The 22,382-nt window shown below is 35.0% G+C and overlaps 1 protein-coding gene across 3 annotated transcripts in view; it reads left to right on the top strand.

Annotated features, from left to right (window-relative positions):
• Positions 1 to 22,382, top strand: part of C9H18orf25 (chromosome 9 C18orf25 homolog) — a 69,377-nt gene that overhangs the window by 14,083 nt on the left and 32,912 nt on the right. For all 3 annotated transcript variants that reach the window (XM_036009092.1, XM_028523894.2, XM_028523895.2), the window contains exon 2: positions 10,130 to 10,913. In XM_036009092.1, coding sequence (XP_035864985.1) covers positions 10,199 to 10,913 — 715 coding nt within the window. In that variant the 5' untranslated portion in view covers positions 10,130 to 10,198. The remainder of the gene's footprint in view (positions 1 to 10,129; positions 10,914 to 22,382) is intronic.

Raw genomic sequence — 22,382 nt, 5'->3', positions numbered from 1 at the left:
ACTGCTTTGGGCCTTTCCAAATAACCTTAGGACCTGTGATGTCAATATCTACAAAATACCTTGCTGGAATTTTGATTGGGAATACATTGAATCTGTGAATCAAGTTGGGAAGAATTGCCATCTTAACAGTAATGAGTCTTTCAGTCCATGAACACAGAATATATCATCTTGAAGGTTAAGAATAGGAAGAATTGACTTGTGATGATAAAAGTCAGAATAATGGTTACTTTTGAGGGGCACGTAATGATCAGAGGGTGGCATGGAGGTTTTGGAATTTTGGAAATATTCAGTATCCATTTGCTGATTACATGGACATATTAATTAAAAAAAACTATCAAGTTGCACACTTATGGTGCCTGTACTTCTCTGTGCTAATATTTCAGTCAAAATGTTTCTTAAAAAAGAAAAAAACTTAGAGGACAGAATCAATTTTGATTTAAAGAGCAGAGAGCTCAGCATACAAGTTTGTTTTGTAGTGGTCTAACACCTACTTACTGGTACTTCTGAAAATATGTGGGTATGATTTTTGGGGGGAGGGAAACTGGGAATTTAAATACTGAAAATAAGCAGACTCACTTGAAAGATTGATCTTTAGTGCATTTCTTGTGAACTGTTTTTATATGGCTACATATGGCGGTCACAGATATAGGCAGAGTTTGTATTATTAATTTTAAATAAAATGAAGGATACTGTAGACTAAAGCTTGGAAAAAACTATACCACAAATTCTGTTAGAAACAAAGTGTTTTTGAGGGAAGTTGGTATACGCCCTATTACTTGGTAGCTAGATTAGATAAAACAGAAGAAGGTGTCCTATTTTGACCATCCTGCATTGCAAAGGAATAGACAGGATCACTTGATGAAAGCCTTTTTCTTTTTCTTTTTCTTTTTTTTTTTTAACTTAAATTTCTGTGATGGGGAAATGTTATAGTCTCTACTTAGTGTGAAAAAGCATTCTTGTTTTGTCAGTAAAACATTGACCCCCTTCAAAGTTGATTTTTTGTCTAAATATTAGTTCAGAATATTCTTTTGAGCAAGAGAACAAAGACAGAATTTATGAGTTACCTAATACTATGGCTTGTACATGTGGAGAATCATTGTAAGTTAACTGGTATCCATCATGTTTGAGGCATTAGCTGCTTGTATTTCTTACAGGTGATGACATGGAGTAAACAGATTGGAGTGCTAGCAATTAGCATGCCTCATTTTACATGAGTGTAGAGCAAAATGTTGTCTAGAAGCAGTTTAATTTAATGGGCTGTGCTTGTGGTTTCAACGGAAAGTTCTGTAGCAATAGTAAACTTGTAACAGCAAGTGACTTCAGTTTGCATTTGTCACACCAGGAAAGACAATACAGTATCAATTTATTCATTCATTTTTGTGTCAATATAGTGGTGTTAAGGATGATTGTTGCACACAAGGGGTAAAATTGAAAGGGGTAAAAAGGCAAGGCTTTACAATGTTGAATGCTTAATGATTTTATACATTGCTATGTCAAAACCCTTAGGAGGGTTTCCTGTATGGTTGGTCTTAGATAAGACCTTATTAATCTTGGTCCTTTCTCAGTTCTGTTCTAAGTCTATAGGAAGTTGTTAAACATCTGAGAATATATTGCAAGAAGGAAGACTTTCTTCTGTGTGTGTGCTTTGTAGATACGTTTATATCTTTTTCCTCCAAGATAATTTCTTACCTACCAGTTTATAGAATAAAGCAACTGGTTTGCCTTTTTTTTTTTACACTTTAAAGTCTATTAAATCTATTTTCTGCTCACTTTATGCTTTCTCCCTGCCTAGATTTACTGTTATATCCAGCTACCATCTCTGTTTATGTTGATAATGTCCAAATTTGTATTTCTGTATTTCTTTTCCTTGAAACTTCTGTTTCCATTAGCATTATCTAGTTCAAACTAAAGTTGATTACTTTTTTCCTCTTCCTGTAGTCCACATCTTAGCAAATTTTTCAGATCCTTACCTGATGCTATTATGTTTATTGATTTTAGAGAGAGAGGAAGGGAGAGAGAAATACTGACGTGAGAAACATTGATCAATTGTATCCCGTATGTGCCCCAACTGGGGATTGAACCTGCAACCTAAGTTTGTGCCCTGACTGGGAATTGAACCCTCATTCTTTTGGTGTACCGGACTATGCTCCAGCTGAGTCATCAGCCAGGGCTGTACTCCACAGCTTACCCTTTATCCATTATTGTATATGCCAATAACCATCTAAGGAATGAACTGTTCTATATATAATTTGTATGGGTTGAGTTGGTTTTTAATGTTCAAATCTTTTGTATTCTTACTGATTTTCCTGTCTAGTTTTATCTGCTTAAAACAAGGAATTGAATCTGTTAATGTTGAGTTATCTCTTTTTTCTATTACTGTTAGCTTTGCTTTATGTATTCTAAGCCTGTTAAGTACATATATTTTTGTACATGATAACGTGTATAATTTTATATTTTCTTGATATATTAACCTTTGTATCATTAGGAAGTGTCCCTCTGTATCTAGTAATATTGTCTGAAGTTGATACAGACATTTCAGCTCTTCTATAGTTGCTCTTTGCATAGTATATCTTTTCCATTATTTCCTGTCATTCTAGCATATCTTTGAGTTTCAAGGTATGTCTGTTGTAGAGTGCCTACAGTTGAATCTTGTTTATCCAGCCTGACAATCTTTGCCTTTTGATTGGAATATTTAGGCCATTCACATGTAATATAATTATTAATATGGTTGGATTTATAATTGCCATTTTGTTATTTATTTCCTACTGTCTCTCTTTCTAGTGTCTCTTTTTTGTTGTTGTTATTCCTCTGTATCTTTTTTACTGCCTTTGGGGTGGGGGTGGTTAAATGATACTTTCTAACTTTTTTAGTGGTTGCTTTAGGGATTACATCTGTATCTTTATAGTTACCACAGTCTTCCAATTAATATTTACTTAATTCTAATAAAATATGGAAACATTCTTCCAGTATGGGAGAGCTCAATCTCCTGCCTTTTATGCTATTAATATATGTAACATCTATGTGTATTATAAACCTAGCAATACAGTGTTAAATTACTGCTTTGTACAGCCTTACCTTTTTTTACAAAAGGTAAGAGAAGGAAAAATTATTGTAGGGTCTTTTATGTTAATGTACACATTTACCACTTTTTGTTGTCTGCATTTGTTTTATGAACTTGAATCTCATGTGGTGTCATTTCCTTTCAGCTTTAAAGAATTTCCTGTAAATCAGGTCTGCTTCTAATCAAATTTGTTGGTCTTCGTTTTTTCCCCCCTTCATTTTGAAAGAGTAGTTTTGTTGGATCTGGAATTCTTAGTTGATAGTCACTCCCTCTCTCCTCTGTCCAGAAGAAAGAGAGGTAAATTATTTCCTTGTTCCTCATTGCCACTTTTCAGATTAATTTTTCTCTTCTGTTTGTCCACATATTGTTGTCATCGTTTACCACTGACCGACCCCTTTGTATTGTGACTGTTTTTGTTCCTTGCTTAATGTCATTTTGTCCATATTACTCTTACCTTAATTTTTGGTGACTTTAATATATACATATTATACAGACAGTGTGATTCTTTTGACACTGCCCATTCTTTCTGTGAACTTTCCCATAATGATTTATTCTCCACCTGACCTCAGCCAATGTAATGTACTTCCATAGTCATACTTTAACTAGTACTTCTTGAACCATCTGTTGTGAAAAACAGTATATATTTATTTCTAATCATCATTGGTAGATTTTTTTTTTTGTAAAATACAGTCAAAGTCAATTAGGAAATCGAAATGCTCTTTGGTTGTCATGACAATACCACATCATTGTAAATTTCTAATAATTTATTCAAATTTCTATACTACTTTGAAGTCAGAGTAACACTGTTTTAGATCTTGTCAGTTACCAATAACTGCAACCCTTCCCTCATCTCAGTTTCATTCACAGTGCTCTTGGATTACTACCTTCTGTCTTTCCAACTCACTCTCTATAGTACCCTGAGTCCACTGGCTTGTCTGCTCCATTTTTCCTGCCACATTTTTCACTGCCTTGAACCTTCTTAATGTGATTATTAAAATCATTTCCTTGCTTCATTCTACTAGTTTGGCAAAACTACAATTCTGGTTAAATCCAATTTTCATCTTCTTTGCCTTTGGATTACACAGCTGAACTTGAAAGGAAACATACCCATGGGTATCAGTCTCACTCTAAGTTCATGACTACATCCTTAAAATGGGCCCATATTGTCTGGAAAGCATATACTGTACTTCTAAGTTCCTTCACTTTCTCACTGCTGTTTCACACCTGGTGCTCAAATCAGCCTCAGTGCCACTCTTAACTGATGACCTTGCTGTCTACTTCCTTAATAAACTTGCTGTCAGAAGAAAACTCCCACAGATCATCCCCTTTATGTCTGTCATTGAACCATTAAATTAGAATGACATTATTTGTCTTGATAAGAATTTTTCTTAAGATCATTGTGTTAAATCAGTTGGGGATGGGGACTGGTTATATAATTTTCTCTTCCTTTAAAACTTTATTATGTCCTTATTAGGTATAGGGGATGGACATTTAACAATAACACAATTACTCTACAGTTATGCAAAGTGTTGTGTGGGAAAATGGGTGTATACCATGTTAATTACAGGGATTTTATTGGGCTGTAAAGTACCAAAGACTACCCTAAAGAAATAATAGTTTATTCTGATATGTGTGAAGAATAGCAGCAAGAAGGAAGGCACCAAATGAGTATGAAAAACTGTTTATGTGACATTTCCTGTAGCTGGAGAGAGCTAGGGTGTGAGTGGCCCTAGATGAAACTAGAGATGTGGGCAGAGATTTTGAACTGGGGAGGGCAATCACATCTCTCCCCCTTGCTCCCTTAAGTTTGTGTTAATGGTCCTTCTGAAGTTTGGAAATTGAGTATTATGAATTGTTCTGTTTTTGTTTTTTTTTCTCCCAATCCTCTACCAAGGATATGTTTATTGATTTTGATAGGGGGAAGAAGGGAAAGGGAGAGAGAGGGAGAGAAACATCAATATGAGAGAGAAATATCAATTGGTTGCCTCCCCTATGTGCCCTCATGGGGGCTTGAACTTGGAACCTTTTGGTGTATGGGATAATGTTCCAGCCAACTGAGCCACCCAGCCAGGGCTGAATTGTTCTTTTTGATTCTGTTTCCATTCATTCTCTGTTAGACTTTCTGTAACCAGTGTTATAACCCTTTTCCATTTGTCACAACTCCCAGACCTGCCTTTTTTTTTTTAACCTTATATCAAGCCTTGCTGATGAAGAAGGAGGTCTGACATGAAACAAACTCTCTCCACATTTTCACATTACCCTCATTCACCTTATACTTTCCACTTCCCTATCTCCTCAGAGGGGGCAGTAGACTGCTTCCTTTCCGTTATTTAACTCTTACGCCTGTCCGCATCTTAATTTCTTAATGAGTGCATGGATTGTTAAAGCGAATGGTGTGTTTTAATTGTCCAGAATTAACAGGTGATTTTAAATATTATTGCATATAATTCTTTTCAAAGGAAAGAAAAAAATCATCAGATAAAGCTCAAGTTGCCTTTATTTACTTTCTTCTTGGTCATCCCTCTCATTTCAACCTTTAGAGGACATTAAAAATACTTTATACATATGTGTAATTTTAAAAAATGCTTTTTCATAAAAACATGAGGCCGCTCATATTTGCCTTGTGACAATATTGTTCTGTCTGCTGTATGGAAAATAGGCTGGTTGGTAGGAGCAGGATTGAATACAGAGAGACAGGAAATGATTGTCAGTCATTCCATTGAAGAATAAATGGTGGAGGGTTGTGTTTAGAGTGGCTGACTATGAAGATGAAAAATAGTGGACAGGCTAGAAATTTAAGGAGGTAGGATTGCTAGGAATTAGTAAGTGATGGGATGCAGTGATTACAGAAGCAGGCATTATTAAAGGTAACCCTTAGGTTTTTGCCAAGAGCAGTTGAGATAGTAGTGGTGCTATTTACTGAGGTAGAGAAGCTAGGGAAGGGGTCAGATGACTGATTTGGTTTTGGACATGAAGAGATTTGGTGCCCTTGTGAAATCTAAATGGAGATGTTAGGTGGCTATTTGGGTGGACTGGTTTAGAGCTCAGAGAAGGTCTGAAGATGGAGCAACGAAAATTGTTAATAGAAGAATGGTGTTGGAAACTGTAGGTGTATAAGAGGTCACTTGGGTGGGTGAGTAAAGGACTTAGCCCTAGGACTAACTGCTGAGATTTGGTAGAGGAACTTAAGCTTGCAAAGTAGGCAGAGAAGGAGCAGCAAGAATCAGAGACCTGGGAGCCAAAGACATTAGTTTAAGGAGGAAAGGTAGTGGTTAGGCATAGAATGCTGCTTAGACATTAAGTAAGATGAAGGCCAAATTGTGTCTGTTGGATTTGGAGATATGGGAGTCTTTAGTGATCCTGGTAAGAAGTGTTCTATTGGTTTTATAGAAGCAGATAATCACATGGGAATGGGTTGGAGAGGGAGGAGAGGTAAGGAAATAGAGGCAGGGTGTTTAGACAACTCTCTGAATAAGGTTGACTTTGAAAGAAGAGTGGTACCTGGAGGGGGGAGATGGGAGGTTGAGATGGTAGGCAGAAGGAGGATTTTAAAAAATGAATACACTATGAATGAATGGATGGATGTTCAATTGAATGTGAGATGTGGATGAGTACCAAGCAATAATCACTAATGTAATGTTCTAGGGAGATGAGGGGGGATGATTATCCTGTTCTGTCCTATCATATCTTATGTATATAGAAAAGGATTGCTTTTAGATCAGAGGGAAGAAAACATGGGGAAAATGCTGATCTAATCTTGTTTCATTGTAAATTTTCTGTGAACTATAAACTTAGAGGGTTGAGAGTCTTTTAATCGCATTTTTAAGATGCAACTCCTGTTTGATAATTTTATCATTTCTTTTTTTTCACTGCCATCTATAACTTTTGACTGTACCAGAAAAAAAACACACACACTCCAACCAAAAACAACATATGCAGTAAATAATCTGGCTTTTTGGGAAGACTAATCTGTACATAAATATTTTTTTAAACAGTAAATCCTTTTCTTTTTTTTTTAAGATTTTATTTATTTATTTTTAGAGAGGGAAGGGAGGGAGAAAGAGAGTGAGAGAAACATCAATGTGTGGTTGCTGGGGGTCATGGCCTGCAACCCAGGCATGTACCCTGACTGGGAATCAAACCTGCAACACTTTGGTTTGCAGCCCGTGCTCAATCCACTGAGCTACGCCAGCCAGGCTGTACGTATATTTTCCCCCTGTGTTTAGGACACTTTATTTATATTCCATTTCAGGGAGTTATGTCACAGCTTGTATTTCGACTTCCTGTGACCCCTTTCCCCTTGTGTTTTATGAATTATAACAAAATCCCTCTATATGGGGAAATTCTAGTAGAATTCATTGACCAAATTTGACTTAGGTGTCATGAGCAGAAACATAACTCCTTTTTCTTCAGAAGACTTTTCATTAGACTGTTATATTAGAGTGGATTTTTGTATAGAGAGTACTTGTATGTGATACAAAAGTCAAGAGGTACAGAACTACATACAGTAAGAAGTCTTTAATTCCTGGTTCCTCATTTGCTCTCTTTTGTTGCCAAAGCAGCTGGTGTTACCATTTTTTTAAATATCCTCCCAGAGAATCTGTGCATCCACAGGCACTCTTACATATAATTTTGTTCTTTATTTGATAAATGCTATAATGTACCTTTTTTATTCATTTAACATTATATATTTAAAATTGTTCCATATTAGTATATAAAGAATCTTTTCATTGTGTCCACATTGTAAAGACATACTATAATAACTGATTATTTATGTTCTCTTAATGTTCGATGCCAGTGTTTATGATTGATTTGGATATATTTAAGTGGTTTTGACTGAAATACTGGGGGTTTTTTTATGCAGTAAAAGTCATTATAAATCTTTGTATAAACACTTAGATTTAAAAAACTGGAAATGAAAGGTAATTATTTTATTGGTATGTAATTGAAAGACATTGATATTATCATGTTTACCTAAAAGGAAAAATAGACTAGATTTACTTATGTTACCTACACAATTTATTTACAGAAGAAACAAAAATTTTATGGTCATTTTAATAAATTTGCTTTTCAACCCAATGTTGCATTATGTAGTTTAAAAAGGTCCAGTGCCCTCTGCTTTTAAAAGTTGATTTGAGGCTTTTGACTCCTGTGCTTTATGACTGACATTAATTTCATATGAATATATTTCTCAGATATTTCAATTCTAAGAAAAAGCTTTATTCTGGAATATATAACTTCATTCTCCACAGAAGAGTCAACTCTCATTTTGATTTAGTTAGAAGATCTTGGTTTATTCGTCATACCCAGGGGTATTTCACGTCTGCAGATATTTTATTTCCTGTTTGTGTTGCCGGCATGCTTTGTTTATCACACTGGCAGTTTGTTGGTTTAACCTTTACTCCCTCTGTTGGCTTTCAGTGATGTAACATTCATTTTGTAATGGTGTTAGGAATAACATTTATGCTTATTTTCACTTAATTTAAAAATTAACAATGATGCAGATATACTTATGAAATAGGCTACACATGGGATTGTTTTATTTATTTATTTTTAAATTTATTTATTTTTAGAGAGAGGTGAAGGGAGGGAGAAAGAGAGAGAGGAAAAAACATCTGTCAGTTGCCTCTTGCATGTGTCCTGACTGGGGATTGAACCAATGACCTTTCACTGTGTGGGATGATGCCCAGCTGAGCCATATGGGTCAGGGTGGTATTGTTTAAAATTAATAAATGTTTCTAGTGGCTATGAATGTTTTGTTTTTCATGAATGTGTTAAGGAAACTTCATCCAAATGTCTGTTTTATCAGCAGCTGAGAAGAGGGCCATGAAAAGCAAAAAACAAGTATATAGAAAATTTGTGTTGATACTAAGCAAAAAGTAGGCTTGGCATGTTAGATTAATAAAAAGATTTTCCAGGTATTTTCTACTTGCTGCCTACCATATATTTAACTATCAATTAACTTGGAGTGAAGTGATGGAGACATCTTATTTCACTTGACTAGCATACCATCTGGCTTAATATTTGTGGGTGTGTGACCTATGGGACATCATGATAATTGCCTTCTTTAACATCACATATACAGGGTGAAGTGTTTACTTGCTTTGCACATTCTTAGTATCCTCTTAAAAACTATCAGTTAATGAAGTTTGCACTGTATAGGTCACAGCTCTTGGGGTTAAAGATTTTTGTCCTGTTTCTTCACATTTAAATGTAATTGTGGCACACACAGTGGTCTAGGGGTGTTAGGTTCTAAAGTTAGCATATAAGGTGGAAAATGTGTGTAGGGTGTTTTCTCTTAAACCCCTTAACTCATTCTTGGAATAGAGTGCACTATGTTTTCTGGGTTTACAAAGTAGTTGATTCGTATTAGTGGGTATTGTTTATGAAATAAAACATGCTTAAACACTAGACTCATTCAGCATAATGAGAGAGGTCTTTGGGAATTATGACTACTGAGGAAAACAGCAGAGTCAGGCCTTTCATCCTAATGTCTTCTGGAGCAATTCCTGTTGAGAGGAATGGCAGACAGGTTTGATGTATATAATTACTTTGGTTGCGCATTTGCCAAATGCAACTAGTTGAAGATTTTTTCTTTAAACATAAGTGTATGTTTGATGCTATCCCACTGTAATTCCTCTCTTGCCTTTCTTCGATGATTTGAATGCAAAAGTAATCATTTCAGTTAATTTGTTTTCTAGATTAGTTTTTAAGCATTCTTTCTCATTTATATTAAGTCAAATTGTACATAATAACTATGTCAGAATTTTGAGGATCCCTTTTGTAAACACATAAAATTAAGTTTTAAAGTTGCAAATCCTTGTTTGGTTGCTTGCTGGCCTTACAAGTTCAGGAATAGAGGATTAATATTGTGCCATTTTTGGTAGCTGTGTGTGCTAGTATTTGGATAGTACTAAGTTCTTTGAGTTTGACTCTTGATGAGTATGTGAAGATACATCTATTTCAAAGGCTCATATAATAATTTTTGCTAGCCACTTTGAAAGGTAAGGTATGTTGTGTTAAGTAATTTGCCATTTCTGTTTATTGATTTTATGTGTTTTTGTCCAGGTTGCTTTCCTGTTGCATCTTTGACATAGTTTCGTAGACTCTGCTCCATGATTAACTCAAACATCTGAAATGAAGATGGAGGAGGCAGTGGGAAAAGTTGAAGACCTCATTGAGTCCGAAGTCCCACCAAAAACATCCAAACAAGAGACAGCTAAGGAGGAAGATGGATCTGTAGAACTGGAATCTCAAGTTCAAAAAGATGGTGTAGTGGATGCTGCAGTTCTGTCTTCAATGCCCTGCTTGTTGATGGAACTGAGAAGGGACTCTTCAGAGTCTCAGTTAGCATCCACAGAGAGTGACAAGCCAACAGCTGGCCGAGTTTATGAGAGTGACTCCTCTAATCACTGCATGCTTTCCCCTTCCTCTAGTGGTCACCTGGCTGATTCAGATACATTGTCTTCTGCAGAAGAGAATGAACCCTCCCAGACAGAAACAACTGTAGAAGGAGACCCTTCCGGAGTATCTGGTGCCACAGTTGGGCGCAAGTCTCGGCGGTCTCGATCTGAAAGTGAAACATCTACTATGGCTGCCAAGAAAAATCGGCAATCCAGCGATAAACAGAATGGCCGAGTTGCCAAGGTTAAAGGTCACCGGAGCCAAAAGCACAAGGAGAGAATCAGGCTACTGAGGCAGAAACGGGAGGCTGCTGCGCGTAAGAAATATAACCTGTTGCAGGACAGTAGTACCAGTGATAGTGACCTGACTTGTGACTCAAGCACGAGCTCATCCGATGATGATGAAGAGGTTTCAGGGAGCAGCAAGACAATCACTGCAGAGATACCAGGTAGAGGATGTTTTTTAAACTGACTGTAGAGCACCTGATGGCATTTCTCAGCTGTCAGGCTCAGTTAGATGAGTGACACTTGAAAAAATCCAGGAGACCTGCAGCTCTGTGTAAATTTGAAGACTGCAGTGTATTACAAGACGTGGCCAATTCAAAAAACCTGTTCTGAGGTTTCCAGTGCACTTTAGCACATTAGCAAAAAAGAAAATATTTAAATGGTTAATGATAGGGACAAGATTATTTTTAAGTAATGGAATTTCTCACGTCTCTCTCTCTGTAACACGTTACCTGAACTCCCATTATTGCCTTTCTAGCACTGTTTAGATTTAATAATCACTGCTCAGCATTATTACTAAGTACCTTATCCTCAGGAATAGGCACCTTGCTTTATTATATAGCCACTGCACTTGAACTTACGGTGTCTGAAATAACATGTCCTATCTTTCGTTAAAGATTTCTATAACTATTTCTCCTAAAATAGTAGTTGATGTGTTTTTTCTCATTCAGTGCATGATAAGCTAGTTATCCTTTTTGCACATTTTTCTATTCTGAGTTGTCACTTGCATTGAAAATAATGTGTGGGGGGTTTTTTTTGAAAAATTTTCCCCTTACTCCCTAAATCTTTAAAAAGTTTGATTGATAGAAATCTGCTTGTTCCAGCTTTCACTTGTATAAGGGTCTGATTTATTACATGTTTGACATACGTGCTTTTTCCATATTATCACATCTGGTACTGTGTACTACAAAGACAGTCTTGAGATTTCATAGTGAAAGAAAGATGAGGTCTGAATGCTTCTTAATTGGTGAAATCTCATTATTGAGGAGACTTACGAATACGAACATTATGTAAACTACATGGTGCTTGACAGATCACAACAACATTGTTTATTACACTATGTCAAAAGGGGAAGTTTTGGTTTTCAAGGTTTTATGGGTGACACTGTTATTCCTTCTAGTTTACTGAAAGTTTTTTTTTTGTTTCCACACATGAAGACAACATATTGTTTACATACAAAGAATATTTGGAAAACAGAATATTGGTTAATTAAACCTGTAGCTGACCAAACTTATAAACTCAATAACAAGAATGATTAGTTTTAAAGCACTTTATAGCTCTTTAAATTATAATAAAAATCTCACCCATATGGTATGTTAAATAGAGTTTTACAGTCATTAGAATGCTTACTGTTTCAATATCTACTGAATTCCTATGGTAGTTCCTTGTGTTAAAATTAATGGAGAAGGTATTCTCTCTTATGCATGAGAGAAGCAGGCTTTGAGTTTGTTCTAGGCAGGCTCTAGGTATATTTCAGTTTTGCGTTTAATATTTTTAAGAAAGCTTTTAATACTTGTAAAAATTGCTCATGCATTATTATGTTCTGTTCTAATCTATTAATCAACATCATTATGCATCTCTTGATACAGTGCTTAATTTCACTCACTAAACACATTTCTATGTAACCACCTCAATACTTTGCCTTTTTATGTGAAGAGAGAAGAAGGTGGGTGAACAAAATTCTCTATGATGATAGACGCCATTGTAGAGGTGGCATGAGAAATGTCTTCATGGGCACTCTGCCTGTTTGGCTTATGCAGGTTAGGTGTGCTTTGTTCATATTTTTCAAATCTCTTTGCTATTTGACTATCTTGACCAGTTTTTAAAACTAAAATACCTTTGATTTGTTTCATGTCTATTCTGAATTGTATACTAACAAAAACCTCAAAGTAAATTATCTGGATCTATAATTTAGTTTCTATTGTTCACACTATTTAGTAAGTTTGTGGCTTTTTTGAAAATAAGTAAAGTTTTGTAAGGTAATCGTGGAGAATCAGATGGTAGGTGAGGTGCAGGGTTGCTATCTATGACTACCTAGCCTGTGCCCTGCAGTTTCAGGAGGTGCTATTCACATAACACAGATAAGAGTGGTCTTTCCTAGAATTATGTAAAGCAGTGAAGATGGGACAGCCTACCTTTAAATATCAGGAAGTTCATTTCAACTGTCCATATTGTTATCCCAGAAAAATTGTGACATTGTGCATTTTTTTGATATAAAAATTTATACCTCAGTTTCCTGAGTCACATGACTGTGGAGAAGGGATACACGCAACCTCATAGCAAGGGCGGTAGAAAGTTGTATAAATTGTTCAGCTAGGACAAATTAGGAACTGACCTGAGTGCAACAACATGGACATTCAGGTGAACCTTAAACTGGATGTGGCTAATAGGATCTCTTGGATGTTGAAATTTGAATCCAGCTGTTGACACAGAATGGAAACCAAGAGGAAAAGTAAAAGCTGAGTTTCTTGCTATAATCTTTCATCAAGGTAATTACAATAATTTGATAATTCAGGAAATTATTTAGAAACTTTTGTTTGGCAGCAGCTTAAATGTTGAAGGAATTATGCTAAATATTCTCTTATGCCAAATAATAAACAATTAATGTGTTTTTTTTTAAAGAGTGAAAATAAGTAATGATGCAGGCCTATTAATGCATGGTAATACTTAATTGAGTTTGATATCTAGGCAACAGGTGTTTATAAAAACTTATCTTTAGTTCATAGTTAATTAGCAGGCAGCTTAGTGTGCACACTAGATCATTTTCTTCTTAAAGTTTTTGAAAAAATATTACTGTTTTAGGAATCTCTTTGGAGATATCATACCAAGATAATTCTGGCAGTTCTTTTCCTTGGGGGATTTGGAACAAAAACAGAGTATCTTGTAGTGAATATTAATATAACAATACTCTGTATGTGGTGGTCTTTAGTGTTCAAGGCTTTTATCAAATGTCTCATTTATTTTTATAGATGACCTTTTTATACTGTTAATCACTTGGCAGTTTTACGAGCAGAACATTTTTTTTCTTGTGGGTGGAGTTTTCTCCGTGTAAAATCACTTTAAGTTGCGACTAGATTTTGTAAAGTCTGCTCTTGCAGGAAATTTTGATTTTAGTGAATATGAATAATGGACATCAAACTTCATTCAGGTCAAGAAATTCTCTGAACAGACTAACTTTACATGCATCAGTGTACAGGGGTAGTGGGGAAAAGTTTTTTCAGTAACTGTTGTTTTTCTTAAATATTTACCCCACACTAAAACCTTAGGGTCACTTCATCTTGTCTTGGCTAAAATGACCTGCTTATGTGTGGTTAAGTAGTCAACACATAAATGCCTACTTAGACTGAGGTCCAAAAAATGTACCCACCTTGGTAGATAAGGTTCAGTTGTCTTGGCTGGTTTGCATTTAGAAAATCTAATTGGTCTGTTTTGGAGAATGTCAGGGAAGCTGTTAAGGACAGCTGTCTGAAGTCACCTGAATTCTCAGACTGTAGCCAGGTTCTCACCATCTATTATTCATCATAAGCATTTATGCACTGAAATACATCATGATAATCTATCATCTTACCTCACAGTTTTTCTGAGGTAAAGAGTTAGGCTTGATGAATTAACTCTTGCTTGGAAATTTAAAAATAAAAATTTTGAAGTAGTAAATCCCTTGTAGAAATTTTGAAAATAGAAAAACAGGAAATAGAATATTAAAATCATTCATAATCCTTCTTTTGTTAACATTGAATATGTTGCCTTCCATAATATGTAACAGAATTTATCATATTATGTTTATGTACTTCTATTTTGCTTTCCCTCTTAATTGCATTTTGAACATTTAACCAAAACACAATATTCTCTTTAAAATGTATTTAAAAAATTATTTAGTTAACTAGAACTTCCCTAACATTGGTTCTTTGGTCTGTTTTTAGTTTTTGCTCTTATTAAAAAGGATATGAACACTTTAAGGGTCTTGACACATACTGCCAAACTGCTTTTTAAGAATATATTGTTTATTCCATCTAGGAGCTTAAGTATTTTTTGCATTACTTTCTTGCTATTGAATGTTTTTTAAAAATTGCTTTGCATTACTTTGATCACTAGTGAAATTGAAAAATCATGTTTGGCCATTTGTATTCTTTTGATAAACAGTTCATGTTCTTTGCATGTTTTGCTCCTGCCACATTTGTTTTTATGATTTGTGAGGGTTCTTAGCCTGTTGGGAATTGTATTACTTAGAAAAAATTTAATACTGATTTAAGCAGCGGGGACTTGTGGTAGAAGATAAGACCACAAACCCACACTGGGAATACCATGACCTTTTTCCTAGATTGAATATGAAGTGGCTAAAAGCCCCATGTTCCCACTTTAAGCCTTTTATAATCTGGTCGATTTTAGTAACTGTTTAGGAGACTCATTAAATACATTGGTAACAAAACACTGAGATGGAATAATCAGATGGTAACTGCCTATTTTCATCTTAGTAAATGCAAATGAGGTAGGTAAAATCCACGTGGTTTTCAATCTGGCTATATATTAGAATCACTTGAGGAGCACTAAAAACAGGATGCCCGGGCCCTACTCTAGACCAGTTAAATCAGAATCTGAGGATCTGACCCAGGTATCAGCATTTTTCCCCCAGCTTTTTTGCAGTATACTCAACATATATAACATTATGTAAGTTTAAGTATATAACATGAATATTTGATAAATGTTTATGTTGTGAAATGACTATCACAGCAAGGTCATTTAATACACCCATCACTTCATGTAGTTATAGTTTGTGTATTGAGAACTTGTAAGTTCTGCTCTCATAGCAACTTTCAGATATACAATACAGTAAATACTGTTAACTATCACCATGCTGTGTATTCCATCCGTAGAACTTACTGTCTTATAATTGGAAGTTTATACCCTTTGACCACCTTCATTTCCCCTCCCACAAACACCAGTCTGCTCTATTTCTATGAATTTAGCTTTTTTAAGTTCCACATGTAAGTGAAATTATGCAGTATTTGTCTTTTTCTGTCTGACTTATTTCACTTAGCATAAAGGCATCAGCATTTTTCAGGTTCCCCCAGTGATGATAGCAGCCAGGGCTGAGAACTCAGTTGAACAGTGATATTTTAAGGCATAGCTAAACATCAATTGTGAAGCTGGTAGTGTGGTTCAGTTAAGTTTTGTTACTGCTAATGGGTATCAAATTCTGAACAGTGAAGCCTAGTTTTAAAAAATCTTAGTTATAAAAACCACAGCAGAGCTCTGTATTAGTTAACAAGCATAAGCCCTTTTACTCCATTTAAGTGGTAATTTTAAAAGCATGCATGGTTTAAATGTGGTTTTCTCTATGCTACAATGTCTGGATAATGTTACCTTAAAGTTAGAATCTTTTGATATCTTACTGGTGGCGATCCTTTGGCAATCTCTAATGTTAAAGCACCAAAGTATTGTTTTTGGCCTGCTTTTCCTACCTTATTTCCTAGAGTGAGTGCCTATATTAACTTTTATATGCAAAAGCATAAGCTTTGCTTTCGATGTAATTCTTTTTCTCAAAGTAGGATATATCTTAGTATTAATAAAAGAACATGTGTGTTTAAGGTGAGAATATGGTCCTTGTTTTTTTTTAATAGACTTAATTTTTAGATCAGTTTTAGGTTTACAGTAAAATTAAGCAGATGGTACAAAGATTTCACACATACTTCTGCCTGCACACATGCACATCCTCCCCCACTATCAGCTTCCCTTACCAGAGTCATACATTTGTTGCAGTTAATGAACATACATTGACATGTCATTGTCACTAAGAGTCCATAGTTTACATTAGGGTGCATTCTTGGTGTGCATTTAGAATTTTGACAAATGTGTAATTACTCTCTTTTTTTAAGATCTGGAAATATCAGTGTTTATTGCTGGTAGTCATTTTTATGAGGCTACATCTTATCCAGCATAAGTATTTAAGTAATACCAAAATCTGTAACAGGTCTCCTGTCCTATACAATTAAGTTTACCCAGCATTTCAAATGGGAATAAACTGCTGAAAGAAAGCTTGATATTTTTTGAATTCTACTTAGTCTTTCCATAAGCTAAATAAACTGCTCTCTGGGGAAAGGTGTGTCCTTCTTGAGGAAGTTTATGTATAAACAAGGTTTTTTTTTTTAAATAATGAAGAAAGGGGATGGAGTAATTGGGGAGAAGGAAATAAAATGAAGTTAATTGGGAAGGTTGCTAATAAACTTAATAAGATTTTTATTAGCTGGGTAGAATGGGGCTAAAAATTTGTCCCATAGTTTTTTAGTTATTAAAGAGAGGTGGCATGATGGATTAAACAGTTCTCGTTGTCTAAGAGAAACATTTAATACTAAGAACTAGGGTGCTGGCTGAGTAGCTTGGCTATAGCGATGTCCCAATACACCAAGGTTGAGGGTTTGATACTTGGTCAGAGAATATATAAGAATCAACCAATGAATGCATAACAAACTGGAACAAGAAATTGATGTTTCACTTCTCAAGCCAGTAAAAACATATGGAGAACTGGTAAATTTTTCTTTTGCATCTTCATGAAAAGCCACTGTGAGATAAAGTGAACTGTATTTTCAGAAATATCTGGGGTTAATTATAATACAGCATTTTATATGGCTGTTCTTGATATAGGATTTCATGTTATAGGTAGATGGTATAAGGCCAAGATTGATTGATTCCATCAATCATTCACTTATTCAGCAAATATTTGAGCATCTCCTATGCAGCATTGGGAATGTAATTGTGAATGTAAATAAAGTCCCTGCCCTCATTGAACTTAATTTTTTTTTTTTGAGGAGACACAATAAATGAATTTATCATGCCATCAGGTAGGAATATATATGTACTATGGATAATAAAGCAGGCTATAAGAGATAAAGATTGACTAGAAATGGGGTGGAAAAGCCATTTTAGGTAGTATAGTCAAGTGGTCTCAGGAGGTAACATTTTTAATAGCTCCCTGAAGAAATGAAGAGTTCATTATAGTTTTTTTTTAAGAAACCCAAATCAAAGATGACCTGGCCTAGCAAGAATAAAACAGTGTATGTGCAGGAGCATCTCCTAAATTGAAATCCTATGAAATCACTATTCTCCTAGAATTAACGCACACATTTGGAAAGTGCTGCATCATGTGGAAACAGGTTTCTTTACTGTAAGGCAACTCAGCCATTAGAGGGGGAGGATATGATTTGTAGTATACCTCAAACTTAAACATTCTGTTTAACACAACATTCTGTTTAACACAAAACATTCTGGTTTTTTTCCCCTGAGGTATACCTTGTAACACCTGTACAGACTAGAGTTTGTAAAAACCTGACTCAGAGGCAATTTTTTAAACGTAAAACAAGAGCATTTGATAAGACTGTCAGCTAAGAATTATTGTATACTGATTGATGATAGACCAGCTACCAAAATGACTTCTAGAATTTTACAGTCAAAGCAGTAAAAATATTCAAGGATATAGTGGTTCTCAACCAAGGCTGTACATTCAGATCACCTGGGGAGCTTAAAACAAAACAAAGAAAAACCAACCTACAATGCCTTGGAGCCCTAGCTAGGTTTTGGTATTTGTTAAACCACTCCTAGTTTTCATGTGTTTAGCCCAGGTTGAAAACCACTATTACAGATTAATATTAGTTGTATAGTTACAGAATCCGTGTTCCTAGCCAGATATATTAAAGCTATGAGAAATGGTAGTGTTGTTTTATTTTTCTTGGGATGACTTTTGTTTGGTTAATTAAGTGCTGCTTATCAGTGATATTTATTTAAAACTTTTATTTATTTTTAGAGAGAGGGGAAGGGAGGGAGAAGGAGAGGGAGAGAAACATCGATGTGTGAGAGACACATCGATAAGTTGCCTCTCATATGCCCCCAACTGGGGACCTGGCCTGCAACCCAGGGATGTGCCCTGACCAGGAGTCAAACTAGTGACCTTTTGGTTCAGAGGCTGGCACTCAGTCTACTGAGCCATACCAGCCAGGGCATCAATACTCTTATTTATATGGCTGTTCTCAGTAATGCTTATGCTGTTTGCCTGAAGAAGTGTGTCTTATTAAAAATGCAATGTTCTGGATTAATGATGTTTTATGGCCTCATGTCAAATGGCCTCAGTATTTTTAAAGCTGACTTCAGTCGTGCTGTGGGATCTGAAGGAACGCCCAGAGAAATTCCAGGATAACTTGACAGGGGTGCTGTGTGTGTAATAAGAACTGCATAGGCAGTGTGTCCTAGAAGAGGCCATGAGCTGTTTTTCCAAGATGGAGAGGCAGACAGAGAAGTTCCGCGTGTGGATGGAAAACTTAACTCACCCTGACACTGGCGAAAAGAACAACAGGCTGCTCCTGGGACCCAGGGAACTTAAAATGCAGCTAGTTGGCTAAAGCCCTCCCCTGTCGTCCCATCAGGTGCTCGCGTGCAGATGCCTGCCTCCCAAGAACTGCCACAGCAGCCCTTTGATTCTTATGTGACTTTCCCAGATGTCGACAGTACATTAGAATTCCCGAAGACTTATAACAGTTTTTCAGTTAACTTTGCGAAAATGGGAGTATTTAAAAACAACCCTTGAATCTATCACAAAATTAATTGTATTAACTATCTGGTTTTTGGACTGTGTAAGAAAGAATATGCTTTTGCCTGCTGTAAGTTTCTTTTGATGATGTTTGAAAGTCATAGTACTAAAGTTTCTTTTTAAGCAATTTGATATTCAAAACAAAGCAGAATTTGACAAATATGGTTGGAACATAGAACCATATTTATATGGTAATAGTAGTGATCCTCACTTTATGCTTTTTCATGCTAAAAATATAAATAAGATATAAAATAGGGAATCTTAGTAAATCCAAATGGGTAAATGATTAATTCCTCCTTGCATTTATTTTCTACACTGTTGACTCACTTCTGATTCCAGTGTGGGAATCACGTAATAAATTCCACTCTGAGGATTATGAACGAATATACTGCATGAATGTTTTTACATTGTTCTTCCATATATCATTTAATGAACTAGTTTCTGGTCTTTAATAAATTATATTAAATTGCATTTGTATGCAAGAAGAAGGAAATAATTTTTGAGCAAATATGTACCTTGTACCTACTGGGCAAGATACTGCAGGGGAAGCAGATTAGATTGGCATTTGGTATCAGGCATGAGAAAAATAGTATTTTTTGTTGCTATATAGATGAATTTTTTAATCTTGAGTGTTAACTTGAAGTTCAGTGCCTGAGGTAATAGTCTGGCAGATATCATCTGGTGAAATTGGTACCCTGATGTAAAGGGTACCCTCTAGAGGAGACAGATTGACATGGTCACTCTATTATGGGTATATATTGAGTGAGTTTTTAAGTTTCTAGTGACTAAGTGTATTAACTATGTACTACCAATTTAATTTTGTTTTCAGTCCGTGGACTGAAAGTAAAGGGCCTTCAGTATGTTAAAGGGCCCATGGAGTATGTCAAAAGGAAGAAAATACCACAGGATCGAAAGTCTTGTAACATGAAATATGTTTGTATGTGTAGCCTAGGATTGGGAAATACTGCTATTTTACCTTTTCTCCATTGCTGGGAATATTGTGAGAAACAGCTAAAATAGGATGAAATTTTTCAATAGGAGTAGGTTATTTTGCTAATACTAACTGGTTTTTTAAAAATTGTGCTTTCTACTGGATTTACTTTTAATAAAATTTTGTTAGTCTTTCCCTTCAGATTTATAACAATCATTTCTCAGTATAAAAAGGTTATTTTAAAATTTAATGAAGTTGCAACTTTGGAAAAATATAATTTGTGTTTTACAGGAAGGATAGGTGATATTTGGTTTCATATATAAACAATCAAGACTTTTATCAGTAACTACTCACAAAAATGGTCACCTGTTTTTTACTCAGTTTTAATTCAGATATTTGCAATTCAGAAATTAACTAATAGACTGAGTCATTTTTTTTTCTTTTTCTAGTTTTGAACTGAAAAATAATTGAGATTTGGTGTTTTCTTTTTAGAACTTGGTGTATGAGAATTGGGAGTTAACTTTGGGGAAAGCTTGTTAATGTGCTCAGTTTTCATTTAAGAATATATATGTATGAATTGATGAAAAAGACTAGAAAGTTTCTTCTTTATTGTGTAATGATTGTCAAATTTCCTTTATGTAAAATTTGGCAAAGCCCTGACTTGTGTGGCTCGGTTGGATGGGCGCTGTCCCACAAAGTGAAAGGTTGCCTGTTTGATTCCCAGTCAGGACACATGTGGGTTGCGGGTTCAGTCCCCAGTCGCTGATTGATGTTTCTTTCCCTCTCTTTCCTACTCCCCCTTTCTCTAAAAATAAATAAATTAAATCTTTAAAAAATAAAATTTGACAAATAAGGTTTTTGTTAAGGTTTTGAATACCACTGCAGCCTAAAATAAATTTCTTAGTACACTGAACCCTTGCATAACATGTTAGTGTGAATTTTCACCATAAAATGAGTTTTTTATAACTCATGGATTTTTTTCTGAAATGATAGTGCAACACTTGTAAACTACTTCAACTAATGATTTTTTTTTATTAAGTTTTATATCAATGGGAAGAGCATATTGGTTTGGATGACTGACCAGATTTTAACTAATTCATAATCTTTACTTGAAGTTGAGATATTTTTAGGGAAGTTTGTTTTGTCTTCAACTTTTTCCTGGGGTCAGTGATTTTATTAGATACGGAATTTTAGACAGAAAACATTTAATTTCATCATGTTAACATACTGCTTTTCTATTAATGTATAAAAACTTCATCAGGCACTTAACAGGTTTCTTTTTTTGTTTTGTGATTTAATAGTTGATGTATTAAGTATGTTCTGGATTGCTTTTTTATTTTTAAATTAGGATGTATGAATTCATTTTAAAACAATAATTATAGACAAATTATTCCTAGTATTGACTGAATATGTTCTAATTTTGTTATATAATTGAGGGAGAGGTGTAGAGGTTTTTTCCCCCATTAAGATAAAAATGAAAAATTACAATGAAATGGAATTATTGAAGGTTATATTTTACTTTTATTGAGGTAAAATTGACATACAACATTATTTTAAGGTATACAACATAATGATTCAGTATTTGCATATATTGCAAATTTAGCACAATAAGTATAATTAACATCTGTCATATAGAGTCACAGAATATTTTTGTGGGTGAGAACTTCAAGATTTGCTCTCTTAGCAAGGTTCAGATATACAGCACAGTGTTGTTGGCTGTAGTCACCGTGCTGTACATTATATCCCCGTGACTGGTTTAGGTTATAACTGGAACTTTATACATTTGACTCCCTTCACTTGTACACTTCACCTCCACCCCTCTCCCCCTCATCCTGCCTCCTGCCTCTGGCAACCATCAGTCTGTGAACTTGGTTTTGGTTTTAATTCGTTTCTTAGATTCCACATATAAGTGAGATCATATGGCATTTTTCTTTGTCTGTCTTAGCATAATGCCCTCGAGATTCATCCATGTTGTTGCAAATGGCAAGAATTCATTTTTTTAATGATTGAATAATACTTGTTTATATATATGTAACACTGCATTTTATTTATCCATTGATCCATTAATGGATAACATCATTTTCACATCTTGGCTATTGTAAATAATGCTGCAATGAACATGGGGGT

This window comes from Phyllostomus discolor, chromosome 9 (genome assembly GCF_004126475.2).
Source record: "Phyllostomus discolor isolate MPI-MPIP mPhyDis1 chromosome 9, mPhyDis1.pri.v3, whole genome shotgun sequence".
Taxonomy (NCBI): Eukaryota; Metazoa; Chordata; class Mammalia; order Chiroptera; family Phyllostomidae; genus Phyllostomus; species Phyllostomus discolor.
This window is presented reverse-complemented; position numbering and strand designations above follow the sequence as displayed.